General features: G+C 34.6%; 1 protein-coding gene across 1 annotated transcript in view; it reads right to left on the bottom strand.

The window, feature by feature from the left end:
• LOC136969008 (single-stranded DNA-binding protein 3-like) overlaps positions 1–19,979 on the bottom strand; it is a 53,817-nt gene that overhangs the window by 8,723 nt on the left and 25,115 nt on the right. The window contains 13 exon segments of the mRNA XM_067263080.1: positions 2,031–2,140; positions 6,900–6,987; positions 7,175–7,245; positions 7,324–7,387; positions 7,473–7,511; positions 7,698–7,740; positions 8,273–8,340; positions 8,419–8,495; positions 9,451–9,480; positions 9,902–9,962; positions 10,362–10,436; positions 16,559–16,602; positions 16,605–16,656. Of these exon segments, the coding sequence (XP_067119181.1) occupies positions 2,031–2,140; positions 6,900–6,987; positions 7,175–7,245; positions 7,324–7,387; positions 7,473–7,511; positions 7,698–7,740; positions 8,273–8,340; positions 8,419–8,495; positions 9,451–9,480; positions 9,902–9,962; positions 10,362–10,436; positions 16,559–16,602; positions 16,605–16,656 (822 nt within the window).

The following is a 19,979-nucleotide window of genomic DNA, read 5'->3' as shown; positions in this document are numbered from 1 at the left end:
TTGTCTTTTATTAACAGTAGGGAATGTTTTCATATTTAATTTTTCAGACTGACAAAAGTAAGACTTGACATTTCATTCTGTTGTATGATAGATATACAGAGTCTTCCAATAAGTATGCCACTATTTTAAATTATTGTAATTATGTTAATTATTACCTGAGAACATTGTAACATACATTAAATCATTGGAAAACTGTCCAAGTTCCACATTTGCCCATTACAATTTATCACTGCATGCATGTTGTGTTAAATGGCACATATCCAACTGACACTCAGATTCTTCCTATACTCACTGGGGTATATTTCTAGTTACTCTTCTCATGGCAGCCATGATCCTATGACTGCTGCAGATTACTCAAGCAATGGCAAGTAACTCCAGCTTTGCAAACTGCAGAACACAAAATGGCTTCTCTATTGAGGAGTTGCCATTTTCATTTGTGTGCTTCCTAGAGGTGGTGGTTGACAATACATTCAAATACAGTTGGGAGAGACAACTTGGATGGTGACTCTAACAATTGGTACATGTCGCATACTTCTCAGATAATAGTTGACATAACTACAGTATTTTAAAAAGGCAGCATTCATTTTGGAAAAACCTGTATTTTAATTTGATTTAACAATCTAATTTTAATCATTTCAATCAATTATTAATTCAAAAATTTATTTTTGTATGTTTTTAATAACTAGCTATTAGTAATGTAATTTTGTGTGTAACCTTATTTTTCAGAAAAAAAGCAATTATTTGAGTCTGCTTGTACATAATAAAAATACATCAAACAATAATAAAAAAAATCTCATTATAGAAGTTATCTGAATAAGCACATTTTAAAATGGCACAAATATGAAAAATTTTACAGATAAAGTTAGGGTATACACATTACACATCTATCTTAACACAAAAACCATGCTATAATGAGATTCTTTCCGAAATCAGTATGTTATGAGTATTACCTTTTAAGTAAACTATATTAAATGACACAAGAAAAAGTATTATTTTAAAACATTATTTTAAACATTAGCAGTAAATAATTAAGATGCATAACAGACCTGAAGCCTGAAACTGAGCTTTCCCAGATAATCTGAATATTGATGAAAGGGAAAAAAGTTGCCTGCTATCCACCAAACAGGCAACACAAACCTTATGCTTACTAAACTCCCAAAAATATCAGCAACAAAGCCTCCAAACCCACATAATGGAAATGAAATTTAAGTGCAGTGAAATATAAATGCATTTGCAAAACTGGTCTTGTTGCAAATATGAAAAACTTCCCGAAAAGGATAATTCTAACATGTAAATTTATTGGAACCTCCGTCCACCCATTGGCAAAAAAAGAAAAAAAAAAAAAAAAACAGAAAAATAACAAGAAATGAAATATCCTGACACTCCACAGCAGACAAAAAAAGCCTTAAAGCAGAAAATGATACAAAAAGAAAAAGTAACGTAACAGCAGAAAAGGAAGGAAACAAAAACAATGAAAAACAGCAAGATAAAAGTGAAAAACTCAGCTACAGTTTCAGCCTTCACAGTCACAGATCAAAGACCTAAGAGAAAGATTGCTTTTATAAATTAGATGGAGCCAAGTGCATAAAAAAGATGAGAGAGATAGTAATGAGAGAGATAGTAATCAAGTAGTAGTAGTAGTAGTAGTAGTAGTAACAGTAGTAGTAGTAACGGTAGTAGTAGTAGTAGTAGGACTGGGAGGTTAAAGACCGATAGCCAACGTACCTGGCATCAATTGTTCCTGCACTTAAATTTCACAAAGGTGTGGACTGGTGACTGGTACAAGCCTGTAATGGCATCTGCATGTCAATTTCCTTTTTGATTATGTTTACCACACTGTACACCAACATGGCCAGAAAAACCAATTAGATTCCTTACTAAATGCTTATATAAGCACTTTTTGCATTGTATAAAATTATACCCATCTGAAGTAACTTATAGAAATGCGTCGTTTTAATTTAGCAAATGTCTTGTCATACTGTAAGGAATCTAATCGATTAGAGATGAAAGATAAACAGTTGGCCACTCACACTATCCTGTCCATAACTTGGGATGCCGTAGTCTCCAATCGGAGGACCGTCTTCCCGAGGTGTGCCAGGACCGTTTGCCGGAGAGTTTTTCATTCCGTCTAAACCATCACCTGAAAGATATGCAATTTACAATTATTTAGAGTTTAATTATTTTATCTACACAAAATTCTTATTTATTACAAAATATATAAAAAATATTAAGTTAAATCCTTAAATCATTACTTGTTAATGAACAATACAATTTATTAATATGTAAACTGATAACACATGGAATCATAAGATTCTTTTTTTCTTACTTTTATTTAATTCACTTTGTTTAATTCATCACATGTAACAAAATAGACAAATAGTGGAATGAATCTAAATTCTAGTAAACTGCTGGAGTACATTATTTTCTGCTACTTAAAACTTATGACTAGAAACATCTCTCAAAATTTTTCGGCCACCCAGATTAAACTATATAAAAAGATGAGAAAAAATGCTTAATTCTGCAAACCTAATTTTCACAGCTAATAGTGTTCTTATTACCAAATAAAATTCAATTTGGTTTCCAGAATTAAGCAGTTTTTCTCATATTTTTGGATATGGTTCCAAGTTAAAATATTTTTGTTAACAAAAATATTAGCATTATCAATTGTAATCTTGATGTCATCAAGAGTATAATTGATAATGTTAATGCTGTAAGTACGGATGTGCAAATTATTCTAGAACTCAAATTTGTCAGATTTTAGATAGATACATCACTGAAACATAAGCTTAAAATTGTAAAATTTTACATTCTTGAAAAGTAAAAGTTTTATTATTGATTAAACAAGTAAAATACCAAAGCTATTTTTGGGACAAGACTATGTCTTGGAGACTCAGAACTTGACTGCATACCATTTACTAAGGAAATTAGAAAAATGAGCATTCTCCAATGAGGAAAAGTTGACTTTGGTACTTGAGTCCTAGGGTAGATTACGGCGAGTTTCATTGTGCCGTGGTTATCACGAATTGTGTTGTCATGGGCCTGTTCTTGGCTACAGTAAGTGGGATCACTCGGACGCTCATGGTGGATCTCATTCTCATTCTCCAATCTTCTTTGGTATTGCTGGTTTTGAGCGCAATCGTTCAAACTTCATCAGCCTCGGCCACGGCCACAACATTGTCCACAAGACATTTTCAGTGAAATTAACCTATCTGATGTTGAAATTTCTCTCCATTGTGCATTGCCTTGGGTTGAATTTTTGTCAATGCCTAATAAAAATTTCCCATTTTAAGAAAAAAAAAAAAAAAATTTGTGGCTATTGTATTGTTTAAAATTATTTTTTTATTTTGCACAAACAACATTAGATTTTGGAAGTTCGTTTTAATATAAAAAAATTATAACAACTAGCACCATGTAGTTTCAAAAACGTTCTGATGCTGAAATGAGATATCTTGGATCAACCGGTCAAGGTCAGCACATCGTGACCAAAGATATGTCGGGAATAACACAGGACAGATAAATGGGTTTTTTTTAAAGATTTGTTTGTCGAAATTCAATTTTGCAACATTCGCATTTCAAACTTCCCAATGAGCAATGCATGCACAAATCTTGCACTAGTGTCTGTTTGTAGAAAGAGTGTTGCCATTTTGTATTTTATTTTGACTCGGTTCTTGGTCCCGAATACCCACAAGTCTGATTCTTTTTAAAGTGCACATGATTTGGGCACCTAATACTCTGTGTTAAATTGCAACTCCTGACATGTACTCCTTCATACCTCTAAAGCAGCATTTCTCAACCTAGGGCTCACGACTGCCAGCATGTACACGTTAAGTTGGAACTTGTAAATTGCTCATGTATATACATGTCATACATGCATGTTCATACCCGTCGCTATAAACGCAGTGACATAAAATAATAGGAATAGTTGTATTACATTTTTTATACTGTCAGTATTTTCTTAATGTATAAAATTAGTGCAATGTAATTATATAATATTTAAAACATTTACATTTATAATTATAGTCAAATGTCAATTAGTAATAGTAAGGCTTACTGTTATTATTCCTTTGGGTGGGGGTCACAAAATATTAATTTTATATATATTTACTATTTGGGGGTTTGCAGAGCTAAGAAGGTTGAGAATTGCTGCTCTAAAGTATGGAGCTGTTGATGGCAACACAATTTTATAAATAAGACAGTCTTGTCAATAAATCAATGTAGTTAGAATGATTTGTTACAGAAACCTTTATATGTAGCAAATTCATTTGATTTATACAATATTGCTGATTGTTAATATAAATTATTTGTATATCAGTATAATTCAAGGCTTTTTGTAAGTCACATTGCTTGAGATTGTGCAGAGAAGTATCAGGTGATTGTAGGCAAAGCATCAGGGGCAAGTGTATAGTTTATTAGTTATATGATGCATCATTCCAGGTCTGCATTACTGTCAAAGGGAAAATTAACTGCACAAAATTCATATGCATGATCAAATTATTTTCAATTAATGTAGGCCCAGCTGCATAGTTCTGTAACTCACAACTAGGTATGTTATGGGCATTGAACTTGTTTTTTTTAATACTAGATATGCAGAGGTAGCAAGAACATGACACATTACTGATTTTTAATCTTAAAAACACGGCATGAATGACTTAATGAGATTAAACAACAATAATAAAAAAACAGTATATTAAATAAAATAGGTTCATTTCTCACAACCTACTTAGTTGTGGTTCACAGAATTATGCAGCTCGGCATACATTAGTAGAGTGATTTGACCATGAATATGAATTTTGTGCATTAAATTTTCTATTTGACAGTATTGCACACCAAGAATTATGTATCATATAACCAGGACAATGGAACCCTGGTTAACAACCAAACCGGTTAACAAACTTTTATTTTGCAAAAATTTTGTCTCGGATAATGGACGAAATTCGGATAACAAACATAACTGTTTTTTGAGTCAAATTTTAGTTGCTGTTAGGCATGCGCGAGCATTGCATTGCTTTTCCAAGTGTTTGTGCTAAACTTCTTTTTTCAGTAAAACTGAAAAAAGAAGTTTAGCACAAACACTTGATTTATATATTTGATATTGATTTATATATTTATTGATTTAGATATTGATTTATATATTTAATCAATATGGCATCCAAGAAAGAGAAGTGATAGTGGCAACAGAAAACGACAATGTGCTATCGCATTTGAGAAAAATTTTGATTTAAAAGAGTAAGACAATCAACTTTAGATCAATTTCTTGTTCCTTACCGAAAGAGACCTCGACTAGAAGAATCTCCCGAGTGCTACCAGTTATTTTTTTGGAGGGGAATTCCCCTTCTAAGCATTAAGCTCCATATATCTCCACTCCTCTGCCACCAACTACAACAAACTGCTATTTTATTAAATAAAGTTTACATGTTTGTTGCCATAATGACAGATACTAAGTTTTTCTACATTTCATCAAAGAAAACCTACAGTATTTTACAAATAAAATCACAAAAATTTTGGAGGCTAGAAAGGATAAATTGCATTTGCATTAATTTCTATGGGGAAAATTGCTTTGGTTAACGAATGGAGTCATGGAAAGAATTAAGTTTGTTAACTGGGATTCCACTGTATACTATACATATACTATACACTTGCCCCTGATGCTTTGCCTGCAATCACCTGATCTTCAATGCACAATCTCCTATGGTATGACTTATGAAAAACCCTGTATAGGAACACTTATAATATGGCTGAAAAGAAATCAAGAATTTTTATAATTATTCAAGCAAATTTAAATTTCAATTATAAAGAATATCACATTATCTTAATACTTCCCATACAGAAATATGTAATAAAGTTTTTTCACATTTTAAAATATGCAGGCTGTTTTTTTCAAGCTTCGATGCACTATAAAACATACAAGTGTAAATAACAAAATGAATTTATTACCAAAAGTTAGATACAAACATGCTTATTTTTTGACAATCACCACGAAGATTGAGGAATTTGTCGTATCTGTGGAAGAGCATTTCCATTCCCTTGTCATAAAATGTTGCCGCCAATGACTTGAGATGGGCCCTAACGTTGTGTTGAAGATTGTCATTAGTCTCGAACCTCTGCCCTCCTAGCCAGTTTTTCTGTTCAGGAAAGAGATGGAAGTCTTTACATATTAAAATGTTCAAAGCTGGTGGAAGTCTTTATCTTTACCCAATGTATAGCACCAATTTAGCACTGGGCAACTTCCATCTCTTTCTTGAATAGAAAAGTGGCTAGGAGGGCAGAGGTTCAAGACTAATGACAATTGTAGTGTTTATGAAACCGTGCCGGTGCTTATTCTGCAACTTGAACACAAACTATATGGTGTATTTTCTCGGACACATGGCAAATTTCATCACTAAGTCAACTGAGGAAAACTTAGTGATGAAATTTGCCATGTGTCCGAGAAAATACACCATATAGTTTGTGTTCAAGTTGCAAACTAATGACAATCTTCAAAACAATGTTAGGGCCCATCTCAAGTCATTGGGAGAAACATTCTATGACAAGGGGATGGAAAAGCTCATCCACAGATACGACAAATTCCTCAATCTTCGTGATGATTATGTCAAAAAATAAGCATGTTTGTATCTAACTTTTGGTAATGAATTCATTTTGTTATTTACACTTATCTTTGTTTTATGGTCCATCAGTGCTTAAAAAACCACCCTCATATTTATTGTAATTACTGTATTTTCCAACGTATAAGACGACCCGACTTTTGAGAAGATTTTCCTGGGTTAAAAAGTCGTCTTATACACTGGAAAATACAGTAATAGTAAATTATCTGACTCAAGTACAAAGGTAAAATTATGTTGAAGTATTACAGTATATTTTTGAAAAATTTAGGAAATATGTCACACCTTTGCCGTACTTACCTGCCGACGACATTCCGTTCATTACTGCCGGTCCCATGTCAGGACCCATGGGACCCATTGGTCCATCTGGTCCCGGACCCATTGGAAACTGTCAGGTTAAATAATATGACATGTACACAAATTTTAAATTTAAAATCCAGTTGAGATTTTCTAAAATTAAACAGAGATGCCAAGAAGGATAAATCTCTAAATTAAACAACTATTCTTCATTAGAATACAAGGAAAATAAGAAACGATTGTTTATAACAACTTGATTAATATGTCAAAATATTTACCGCAGACATACTACCCCCAGGTACCGGCTTCATCATAGCGTACATTCCATCACCACCCGAACTTGTCGAATCTATAAGAACGACAACATATTTTCCTTTAGGAAATTATTTTAGAACAACATAATATTTAAGACGTGTTTAATCTCTACCTTGTGGGCTTGGCATTATTGGCGTTCCCGGACCTGGTGGACCCGTACTAGAAACTGGAGGACCCTAATAAAAAAAAAATCGTTTGGATATCAAATTCACAATTTTCATTTGATTAATCCTCAATAAATTTGTTTGATGGCCAACTTACCCCATAATGACTACCGGGAGATGCCGAAGAATAATTCATCTGAAAAGAACAATCGGATAAGAATAGAACACTAGTCGTTTAGGTATTTCACGATGAAGAGTATAAAGAAAAATAAAATCATATAAATTTATCGTTACATGAATTTTGAAAAAATTAAAATTTAAAAAAAATAACTCAAGAGAAAAAAATGGGTAGGGCTACCCAGAAACAGACCATATCACTTACTGTTGACGTGTTGGGCTGCCACGGCCGACCACCGGGACCTGGCCTATGAGGGGAAAATTTAGAAATAAATTTTATTTCTAAATTCCTACATTATATCATATTATATTCTTATATTATATATATAAATAATTTCTGATATATATTTAAAAAGTTCAAAATACTTTCAGCAATTTTTAAACATTATATTTGACGGTCAAATGGCCAAAACACTTGAGCACACAACTACCACTCTGAGGAATTCAACTTCAAATCCGGGTTGAATTCTCAGATTTCTGTAGAAAGTCCAGCCCCATCCCTCACACCCAATCACTCCATTACCCGAACTCGGAGACAGGCGAAACAAGGGCTTCCTCAGTGCCCATAGGATAGAAAAAGTTACAAAAGTTATATTTTTAGCTACATAATGATGCAGAAAAATTTCAACAACATAAAAACACCTATTTCTTTCTGTAGGCAACAACAAAACATATCTCATTTTGTATTTTAATATTTACCTTTGTGAAATTAAATCATTAAGGATAGATTTATCATTAATCTAAAAACAGAAACAAAGAAAAATATACTTATCCACTTACATAGGAGGCATACCGGGTCCACCGGGTCCCATGGCATTGTTGGGTGGAGGCCTCATTCCTCCATAACTCTGCAACCGAAACGTCGGCAAAGTTAGCAAGACCTCGGACAGAGCGCGGGACGGCACAAGGTTTGAATTCAGACTTACCGCGGGATTCATGGGTCCGAGCGGCTGTCCCCTGGGGGGATTCATCCGAGGGTTCATCGGGCTCATTCCGGGCGGTCCTAGGCGAGGTAACTTTATTCAGATTTTTTAAAGTATTTAACCAAGAGCAGAATAAATAAGTAAACGAAAAATATTTTAAAAACACGCACAAAAGACAACCTGCACTCAAAACATACAAAAATGAAAAGGAAGGCTAAACATGTATTAACTATCCTTTCAAGAGTACAAGTGGAGGCAGGCATCATAAAAGACTTTCCATTCTTATTTACATACACGGTTAATAAAAAAGGGGGCAGTCGGAAAAAATAAATCTCGGGCATGATGCCAACCCGACCAAAACACAGAAATCATGCACGACGTAACAACTGGATTAAAGATTAAAAACAAAACAAAACCACACACACATACACACACGTGGCAGTCGGTCCATTAAATTTACAGGAAGAAATGTTGAATGCCTCGTGATCGCGATGAAAAAAATAATAAGTGACGATCGATCGCACATTCGTTAAAAGAGCTTTCAAGAAAACGTTTAAAAGTGCGAGACTCTTCTCGTTTAACAAGCTTCTCCCATCCAAAACTCCTCACGTTCGTTCTTATTATTTATTTATTTATTTTTGTTTTTTTATTCGTTTGTCCGAAAGCAGCCAATCATCTGACAGATACTTCATTAAAATAAGATGCGTTTGTAGGCAGAAAAAAATAATCAAATGGAAGAGAATTCCGCAAGCAACGTGTCGACGAGCGCAAAATGTGCGCCCCAACACCACCAACCCACCCGCGGCCGCCGCGCGTCGAGTCGACGCGCCCTCTCGCGCACCACTCCCCTTTCGACACGCACACAAACAACAGATATACGCACACACACGCACGTATACGTACGGGACGTAAAAATAAGTCAGACGGACAGAGGAAGAAAAAAAAAGAATTTTTCTTTAAAAAAATAATAGTAATAATAATAATAATAATAATAAACACAAAATTAAAAAATAAAGCTGAAGATCGTTTGCCTACCTTGCCAGCCTACAAATTCAGCGCTTTCACCTGGGCAGCGAGAGGTTAGGAGGGCGCAAGATGGGGAGAGAAACGGAAGATTTGGTTAATACGGCGAGAATAACGTTAGAAACATGTTAATATATCTAGTAGGGGGAGAAAGTACGGGAGGGCACGCCACGAGTAAATACACCCCTTCTTTAACTTGATTCGAATTTTTTTTTCTACGTACAGTACATAGACATCCCTGTATACCCCTTTTAACTTAAAAAAAGTATACCCCCTTTACAACACGCTTTCCCCGTAGAGAATAAAATAATAATAAAAAAAAATTATAAATATAACGACGATAAGGAAATAAATAATAAAAATAATAATACTCGTGCAGAATTATAATTAAAAACCAAAAAATCAATTATAAAAATGTATATACTTAAGAAGAGGAGGCAGAATCGTATAAAGACGTACTCACCTTGCCTGGTGGGGTCCATGCTGTTCGGCATCATGGGCTGCCCTGGCACGCTACCCGGGGGCTAAAGTGGGGGAGAGATTAAAAGAAAACGTCACCAAGACGAACGACTCTGGAGAAAGGCGCGCAACACGTAAATACACGACGCGAAAAACAGCGTATACAACACCAGAAATAAATAAAACGCGCTTCACCCGTGCGTGTTAACGGTACGAGCGCGAGGAGCGTAAGAATCTCTCTTTTCATTTCTTTTTTGACGTTTCCATCCCTCACGCAATCCCGACAGAAAGGACGGGAGGAGGGGGAGAAACAAAAATCAATGAAGTAAGGCGCGAGCGGAAAGGGGGAAAAAAGGAAGCGCCGAGTCGACGGGCGCGCGCGCAAAACGCATGCAACCGGGACTTCCCATCGACTCGCACCTCCCCCGTTCCCCGCGGCGTAGAGAAAAGGGCGGGCAACTTACGTTGAAGTCTACTTGTTGCGACATCCGAACACCTCCTGGCCTGGGCCCTCCGGGATACCTGGGCGACATGAACGGCTGAAAAAAAGAAAAAGACGAGACACGCCACAATTTACAATTTGAGCCTCCAGAAGGAAAATTTTTGCCAGCGCATCTATTAGGAGAAAGGGGAGGGGAGAGAGAGAGAGGGATAAAAGCACACACACACACAAATAGTAGGGTAGAGCGGCGGAGCGGGACCGGCCGTTAAGGGAGAAGCGTAATGGTCCACTTAAAAACTGTGGCACAGCTTACCGGAGCAGCAATTTCCCAGCTCGAGTCACCGGATACGGCGGAACGACAGCTGCAACGGATAGACGCCATCTGTTGTTCTCTCCTCCGCTTCTTTTCTCGTGCCTACCCCCCCGCCGGCGGCTTTAAGTTACCCACGGGCTTCTTCTCCCGCACTTCCCGTTTTGTTTGTCCAGACGGGTCACGTGCTCCTCCCCGATTCGAGAGGCCGATTTCCGGACCCGAAAGGAGCGGGAACGGAGGGTAGCCAAACACAAAAGGGTCACTCCCCCCGCTCTCCCGGCGGACGGAGGATTAAGGGTTGCGACCGGCAAGACGGGGATAAAGGGAGGTCCCCCTCCTCTTCGGGCGGGGCGAGAAGAAAGGGTCCACTCATCTGCCGTCCGGTCGGGCGGGAGGAGGAGTAGGAGGAAGAAGAGGGGCGGGCCCCTCCTCGGCGGGAGCGCGTCACCGGTGACGGAATCCGGCGCGCGCGGACAGGCGCAATCGATAGCGGGCCAATTACGTGCCGGTTCCCGTCGTGCTCCGGGATTAAACGTCAATCGAGACGCGGGACGATATTACCTGCGGGACGGAAGACGGATTAGGAGCCGGGGGGAGAGAGAGACGCCGTCCAAAATTGACCCCGGGCCCCGCCGAACGCTGCCGAAACTCTTCCGAAAACGTCCGAAGCCACTCCGAGAGCTTGGCTGGGACAGACCAAGTCGCGACGTCGGCCGAACGAGACGTGTCGGCGGACACCGGCCGAGGTGAGTACCCGTTACCTAGGCGTTCCGGTCTTCGGGCCCGCCACCCCTCCTCCGCTTTCCCCCCGGGCCCGGGGGAGGTGCCGCGCGCCGCGACCGGCCGGCGACAGCCCGCTTCCGGCGCGGAAAAACGGCCCGACAGAGTTGAAATTCCCGGACTCTTCTCGTCTCGTTTTTTTCATTTCCCTTCCCTTCCTTCTCGCGCCTTTCGGCCCGACACCTCGAATTTCGCTCTTTCCGTCCGGAGTCGGGAGTCGCCGGCGCCGCCATCTGGCGGCCATCGCCGTAACTAAAGCGCACCGATAAACTGTGCCACAACTTTTCTCGGAAGATTAAGGCTACGTTAAAGTCCCATCCCGCTCGATCTCCGCCCCAAATGCATCCGTTTCTTACATATATTTTAAGAAAATAACTTAACAATTAGAATACTTATAAATAGAGAGAAATCGATTTTGAGTTCGAACCCCCGAGTGGTGCGGTTGCATTTATTTCCCTTTATGGTACGAGGAGACGTAAGTGTTTAGTCTGCGTACACAGGTAGATAAACGCAGATATATAAGTGCTAAATTTAAATTGCTACAAGTGTGTCACGTGCGGTAGGAAATGCTGGCAAAACCCATCTGTTGTGCATGTGAAGTAACGCGATATGGCGTCTGCCCCGAGTGAATGTGAGCGGACGTGCCGAGATTACCATTCTGTTCTGCGGACGGAATGGAGTATCGCCGACGAATTCCGAAACGTAATATCCACAAACCACTCTGGTGGAAAGTGAGTGTGTCTCTTGCTAGTGGAATTGGGCCATCATCTGCACCCTCTGCCAAAATCAAATTGGAGTGTCTTTGGTTCCGCCGGTGCTGTGCTCTTCGAAATGCTTGAAAATTAACAATTGAGATGGTCTGGGGTTGACTGAACTTCTCGATCCTGGACGCCAGAGGCCACTGAAGCTGGGGAGATCCAAGGATTAGGGCAAGCTCTCTTACCAAGTGTGCAAATGCTGCGATGCAAAGAAGCAATGCCAAAGAAGGATACAATTTTCAAACAGCAATGCCAGAGAAGAGAAAAGACTCCGACATGGCGATGGCAGTCGCACCCAAGTCTTTTCTCACCGTTTGTGCCAGTGTTTGGAATTTGATTTTTTAAACATCACTGGTGTTTAAATAATACTTATGCTGCATATAAAAGAAACAGTAAATGTGAAAGGCGGATATGGGACTGACAGAATAAATTCATGTCATTTTTCCTAACAAGAGCAAAGTATACGATATCCGGTTCCCTAATAAATATTCTTTAGGATGTTAACTTAATATTTATTTTATCAAAGAAGGAGAAAGATTGAAACAGGTAATTTTACCCAAACAAATTGGAAAATGAAAACGGCACAGATAATTTATTGACTATTCCAATGCAGCCCTATGATAGGAAGCAAATAACTCACTGCATTATTAAATTTGACTGGCAGTTTGAGAGTGATGCATTTTGTGTGATGTCCATTTATAAAAAGTCGGCAGGGATAGTGATTTTTATTTTGTAGACAACAAAACATCGTTTCTATTCTTTTTTGTGCTATTCAACACTTAGAATTAAATACATGGAACTGTACCTAAAAAAACAAGATTAAACTTCTTACTGAATACTCAAATTCCAGCATTAAAAATTTAACTTTCTGACAAATATACAAATTGTTTTTTTTTTCTTCAGAAAATTTTCCTAACAAGGCTAGTTCATGTATTAATTGTGGAAAGTTTCTTATGATGCTTTCTTGTAAAATGAGAATTGAGAAATTCATGTTAATTCTACACATTTCTAATGTGAAGTAGAGTAAAATTAATGTTGTATGCATGCAGAATTAAATTTTACAACGATGCAAGAGAAATGATGCTATTGTTATCCAGTTTTTAATGCTTTTATGCAAAGAGCATAGCTGTAAATGTGAATAAATGGTTAGGCATGTTCTACTTAGAACTTTGCATAAATTAAGCATTTCCTATACAAGCATGCCAATGTACAGGCACCAGAACAGATAACAAAAGGCCGTTGTCGTGCACCCTTTATGCATTCAGTCTCTCTGACGGAGCTACCGATGAAATGCCGATCCCCTTCCCGCATAAAAAAAGCAAAGCCTCTTGCAGAGTGTGAGGAGAAATATCGGCGACCAGATGGGTCTGCTTATTTAGGTGTCGAAGTTCTCTCTCCCCATCGTTCTTTGTTCTTAATTCTGCACATGCAACTCATTTCAAATTTCAAATGTGTAATTTAAAATGTCTCAAAAGTAAACATAAATCAATGTCTACGTGTAAAACTTTCCAAATGCAGTTATTAATTTTGTTAAAGTTAATTATTCACTCTCGGGACTTAAAAATATAATCAAATTCCGTAATACGAATGGCCCGTATCAAATTTTCATTTCTGTAAATTAATTGAAAATACCTTCCAGCTCGGTAATTCTCGAGTTTTAAATTTTGCTTATAACGAAGATTTTAAGATTAAAACAGAGTATAATTAATTCTCCTGTGAATTATGTAAAATTAGAATCTCATAGCAATATTAAGATTTCTGACTAATATAAAATCATAAATATCTATCAACAATATAAAATTAAGTAGAGTCTGATATATTATATTGAAAAATTTTGCTGAAAAATACCACAAAATGGGGGGAATATTATCTCATTGACATTCATTAATTTACAGGCACCTATTTATTTCTGATGCTTTTTTATGTAATAAACTCCAAAAATTAAATGTTGTTTTCCATTTTATTGTTTTGTTCCTTTTGATTGAGAGCAATGTAAACATTTATGGAGTTCTTGTGCCAAATAAACCTACACAGATCTTAATTGACCATTCGTGCTTATGCATAAAAGTCTTAACTGTCAATTTTGATATGGTTTAATGGTATTGTCCTATCTTAATTGAAATTAAACAGTTAAAGACTTGTAATTAAGTTTCTTCAAAAATTTATATTCTAAATTTCATTTTTGTTCTGGAATATTACTCGAGAAAGCTTTACGATGAAGGTAAAATTACCTACAATTTAACAAGTTTTGCTTTATTTTATGTATTTTATTGCATGGTAAGTCCTCAATTGTAATTCCTCCATTGACTTCCCTACATGAAATTAATCTGAAGATACTACTTTAATGTGTTAAAAGTAGCATTACAAGCAAGCTAAACAATGAAAGATAAATACAAAATAAGTAAATTTGGTTTTTTTGCAATAAAAGAGCTAGAGGAAAGAAGGTACCGAAAGAAAATCCTATTATTTTGCGATATCGGATTCTCATTGCTGCACTTTTCTATTTTGTATTCCATTTATTTACGATATTACCACATAAGTACGAGCAATAATTTCTGTAATAGCTGATTATTACGCTCAACAAAGTATTAAAACAAATGTTGCAGGATGAGGAGTAGAGATATGGAAAGGAGCACTGTAAAATTTGTAAGTGATAAAAAAAAAAAAAAAATAAAAAAAATAAAATAAACAAGACTTTCTTCCTTCTGCTATTTCCTAAAAAGCAACCTACTTTCTACTTTATTTAACAGGAGATGCTAATCCAGAAATCACTGTGACAGGAGAGGAGATTAGACCGTATTTAGGCGGTCGGTTTCCCAGAAGGGGAAAGTGGATTCCAAAACTGACTCGAGAAGGGAAAAGAGGTTACGCATTCTTAGAAATCATACAACTTTCTTTCTAATTTTAAATTTTCTTAATGCTTTTTATATTGTTTTAAATAAAATTTTGCTTCCCCATTAATATTTGAACAAAGTTGAAGCAAATAAGATTAGTAATGAAGAAAACTGTACTGTTGTCATCTTAATTATCATGTCTTAAAATAATTAATAGCATATAATTTATTAAATAATTCCATGCTTTATATATCATTGCTAAAATATTTAATTTACAATTTAGTGGCCAAGTGGATAAGACCACCAAATGCTGGTAAGTCAGTTGCAAGTTTGCACCTTGCCATTGGGCCAGCTGTAAGATATTTTGTTGTTTTTTTCCCCACACGTCTAACATCTAAAGAGTCGGCTTTCCATAGAAAAGTCCTCCCGGGAGCTTGGCAGATTGTCCACACATCACATTACCCCATCCCGTCATTTCACCCATTGGTATACATATTGTGTAATTTGTCGAACAGAAACAGATGCAGATTTAACCACTTGCAAACTAAACAACAGATTACGTGTAGTCGGAGACCGAAGTCGTGGCACAAATTTATGACTATTCCTTTCGGTATGAAAATTTTTGAAACTAACTAGTCATAAATAGCGAGTAATAATTTTGAAATAAAAGTATATATTTGTTTATCTTAACTAATAACCAATTAGACATGCACGGGACTTCTGATTGTCTTTCTGCTTAAAACTTCTACACCTTTAATTCACCACTGAATATAAAGGGCAATTTGAATAAAAACTAATCATCATAGATTTAAATAATGATTTACAGATTTTAAAATCCTTTGTTTGAATAAATGATGCTTATAAAAATTTTCATATTTTTTACTGTCAAATAATAAATATTTTTAATTTAACCAGTTAACTGCATAAAAATTTAATATTAAAATTAAATAATTAATTATATTGTTTTATATTTTCATAAAGGAGAAAAAAATGCATCCCGAATTTTCCCAAAATTAAAAAAAAAATAAATAATCGAAGGCATACATTTAACATTAGGTAAGTGTTTTCAATTTTTACTTTATAAATACAAGAATTTAAAAGAACCTTACTTCCACAGATAATTGATACAAGTGATATTTATATTTTAAATAATAAATTATATTTATCATCATGCATTGAATATAAAATTAAGGCATGTGCTATGATATTAAATCGAGGAAATAATAATAATAATAATAAAAAAAAAAATATAAATTAATGTAACAATTATCTGCTCAAATAAACATAAATATAATAATCTTTCTCCCATTTACACTTTTAAAAACACTTTTCTTACCTGTATTATTCAATAATATATAGTACATATATTTAAAAAATATAATCACCAACTATAAACACATCTATCTAATAAAACCATGCAGCATAGAAGAAAATGCACAAACTGAACACATTAGCAACATAATAAGAAAAAAATAAATAAAAACAAAAAGAAAAAAAAACACTAAGGGACAGCACAAAAGCATTCCAAGCTCACCTGAGTCTGCATCATCTGACTGTTTGGGGGAGGGGGCTGGGAATGGGGGACGGTTGCGAGACTGGCTGCTGTGGCGGTGAGGGCCTCATATGGGAATTCTGCAGGGTAGAGAAAGCAGGCTTTGGGTCAGGGGAGAACAACTACATTGCTGACAAGCACAGCACTACAAAGCAAACACCAGATTCTAAATACACACACACGCACCTAAATTACAAGATGGTTAAAAAAAAATAACAACATGCGTCCTTCGCACGATCTTATCCCCACAGATATTTGAGTTAACATTCTTTTAGTTGTTACATAAAAGTGGGTTAATCGTTACGTGAAAGTGAATGGTTAAGTCACGTAGAAAGCATTAGAGCTCAGAGAAGAAAAGATCAATTTGCAAACACTTCCAGATACATTACATACATTTAGCATTACAAGAGTTAAAAATAAAAAGTGAAGACCAGCCATTCTGATTAATGTTACCGTATGCCTTTTTTTTTGTTTGTTAAGTAGAAGTTAAGGTTTTAAGTTTGTTAAACGTTAGTAAAATATTATTATTATTATTATTATTCAATTTATGTATACAAAAGAAACATATATTTTAATCAATAATCTAGAAAAAAAAATATTATGTAATAAATATATGCCATGCAGTTTTGTTGCAAGGAACATAAAATTTCTTCTGTCTGAATACTTAAGACAATTTGATTAAATGCTAAGAACGAAGGACTCTATTGAACTAAAAATCTCATCATTAATAAACATTTTATATGTATTCTCTTAGTGCTTTCGTAACTGTGAATATACATATATCTTCTCTTTAATTTATAATTATAACTAAACAGTTTTATATGAATCATCATAAATTGAAAATAACCAACCAAGTCAATAACTACAATAATTATGAAAACACACTGCATGATAAAAGATTCATTAAATAAAAAATAATTTGGTACCAGTTTACCATACTAGATGGTAAACTGGTACCAAATTATGGACTGAAGTGCAAGTCTTTCCATGAGGCATCCCCCTTGGCAGATTGCCCATGTGTTGCACTGCTGTACACAAATAAACCAAAACAAAACTCATAGCCAATCAGAGAAAAACAGTATTAATTGCAACTATGTACTTTTTTTCAAGAGATGTTTCTCAACTACAATTTATACTATCAAAAAAGTCATTGAGCTTTGAAATTGTAACTAACACTTCAGTCCATAATTTGAAATATTGAGGTTTTCGAAAAAGTTTATTTGAGATAAACATGGAAAATATATTTAATTTATGCTGAAAATGCAAGGGAAAAAATAAATTTTGAATAAAAAGGTTTTCGAGATAAACACATTTGAGATAGGCAGGTTTAACTGTATATTAATCTCAAAGACATTAAAAACAAAACTGCCAAATAAAAAGAAACGTAAACAAAATTTTATATTCTTAAAAGATGTTAGCAAAACAGGATTAAATTTCCAACAAAATATCTAAAATCTTATTTTATAAAACAGAAATGTAAAAATAATTGTATATTTTGATGACTTGAATTTTTAACTTAACTTTTAAGAAGTGGTTCTTTGGTGTGTATAATTTGTAATCAATTATGTAGCTATAGTGACTGGTGTTATCACATGTTCTGTAAAATGTAGAAATAACATGTACAGTGAGTACATAAGAATGTTGTCTGGTAATTCTTATTCAAACTTTTTGGATATGTTAAAATTTAACAAGTTGTTAAAGAAATTAGATGTTTTGAACTAAAAGAATTTTTGTTTTATCTTCCCCCTTTGATGTTGTATTCATTTATATGTCAAATAAATTTATTATTATTATTAACTTAACTTTTAATAATTTGCAACCTGAAAACAAGAACTAAATAGTAACTTTTGTACTCATAACACCTGTAAAGATAAATTTTGAATCAAAATTACAGTAAATCCCCACTAACTTGGACAGAGTTGGCAGGATGTATCTCTGATGACATGGAAATTGAGAAAGTGAATATGTTATTGGCTCCTTAAAGAAGTTTTACCAAGCTTTAGTAGGTTATATCATGAATTTATTATTACAGGAAATGAGCTCTAAAGATTTCATGATGGTACAGTATAAAATACAATGTATATTTTTTAGTAACTTACCGACTACAGCAATATAACGAACAGCAATCAAAATGACTTTTGGATATCAAAAATACTTGTTAATTATAATTTTTCTATTGTCGAGAAGTTACCTTAAATTACCTTACAACTTTTTGAAAGAATTTCTTTGCATTATGTAGAGTCTGAGTTGGTGGGGATTTACCATAATTCCATTTTCACTTTCGGATTTCTATTATCTATTGCTATTAAATTCTATATAGATCAACATTTTAACAACTCAAATACTACTGCAAGTGAATTTTCTAATAAGAGATTTGATTATAACATCAAAAAAAATTCTTTATCCAACATAAATTTCCTCTGAAGAATCAGAATCAAAGTTTTTAAACACAAAAATTAGGAAGTATAAAAGTATTTATTATAATCGTTTATCCTTTAATAACTATAAGGTTAATGGAAAGATATGCATATAACTTATCAAATAATGAATAGTCAAAGATTTAATAATTCTTATACAGCTTCATTTATGGTTCATGTCTTTTTGTATATTAGAAAATTAGAAATAAGCTTACAGAGATGATGATAATGATAATTAGCTTTTGTAGGGTAATCAAAACTTTATCACACACACACACACACACGAGATAAAGTTGCTTCAGATATATAATTATATATATTATATCTGAAGCAAATGATCAATAGCAATTTCCTTAATGACAAACTAATTCAGACTATTAAAAAACTAATAGAATATTAAAAGTTCTAAATTCTCTTTCTATATTTATATTTAAATATATATCGGATATTCCAAATTTAAACCTATTGTCCATGAACGTTGCACGTAAGTATTACCATAATCCAAAAAACTCAAATAGTTATTAGCTTTTTTAATGTCACAATAATCCCCAGTACTATCTTCATAGAAGAAGGTTAGTTTATTTTTATAAGAATCATAAAATATGCCATAAAAAAAAATTAATTTTCTTTCTGTCGCTAGCATAAGATTTATAGTTTTATTTATTTTCTTAGCATATGTCATAAGAGTTAAATATTAAATAATTTATTTTAGCTACAGATGTAATATTTTAACCTGCAGCCATTTATCCGCAAGTTAATGTGTGACTATGTGAAAAATACAATAAATTCTGATGCATAAAATAGCTTTTAAATTATAGTAGGTTTGCTATTTTCACACTACATACAAATTGCATATGTGCACACACATTCACTTATAAACAAAGAAAATAACAATAAAGAATAATGCATCTAAAATGCACTTTCTGCTTTAATGTTTCCAATTTATTTCATAAATATACAGTCATTTTATATTCTGTCTCATAAAA

Source organism: Centruroides vittatus, unplaced genomic scaffold, assembly GCF_030686945.1.
Source record: "Centruroides vittatus isolate TY-2023 unplaced genomic scaffold, ASM3068694v2 contig_1683, whole genome shotgun sequence".
In the NCBI taxonomy this organism is placed as follows: Eukaryota; Metazoa; Arthropoda; class Arachnida; order Scorpiones; family Buthidae; genus Centruroides; species Centruroides vittatus.
This window is presented reverse-complemented; position numbering and strand designations above follow the sequence as displayed.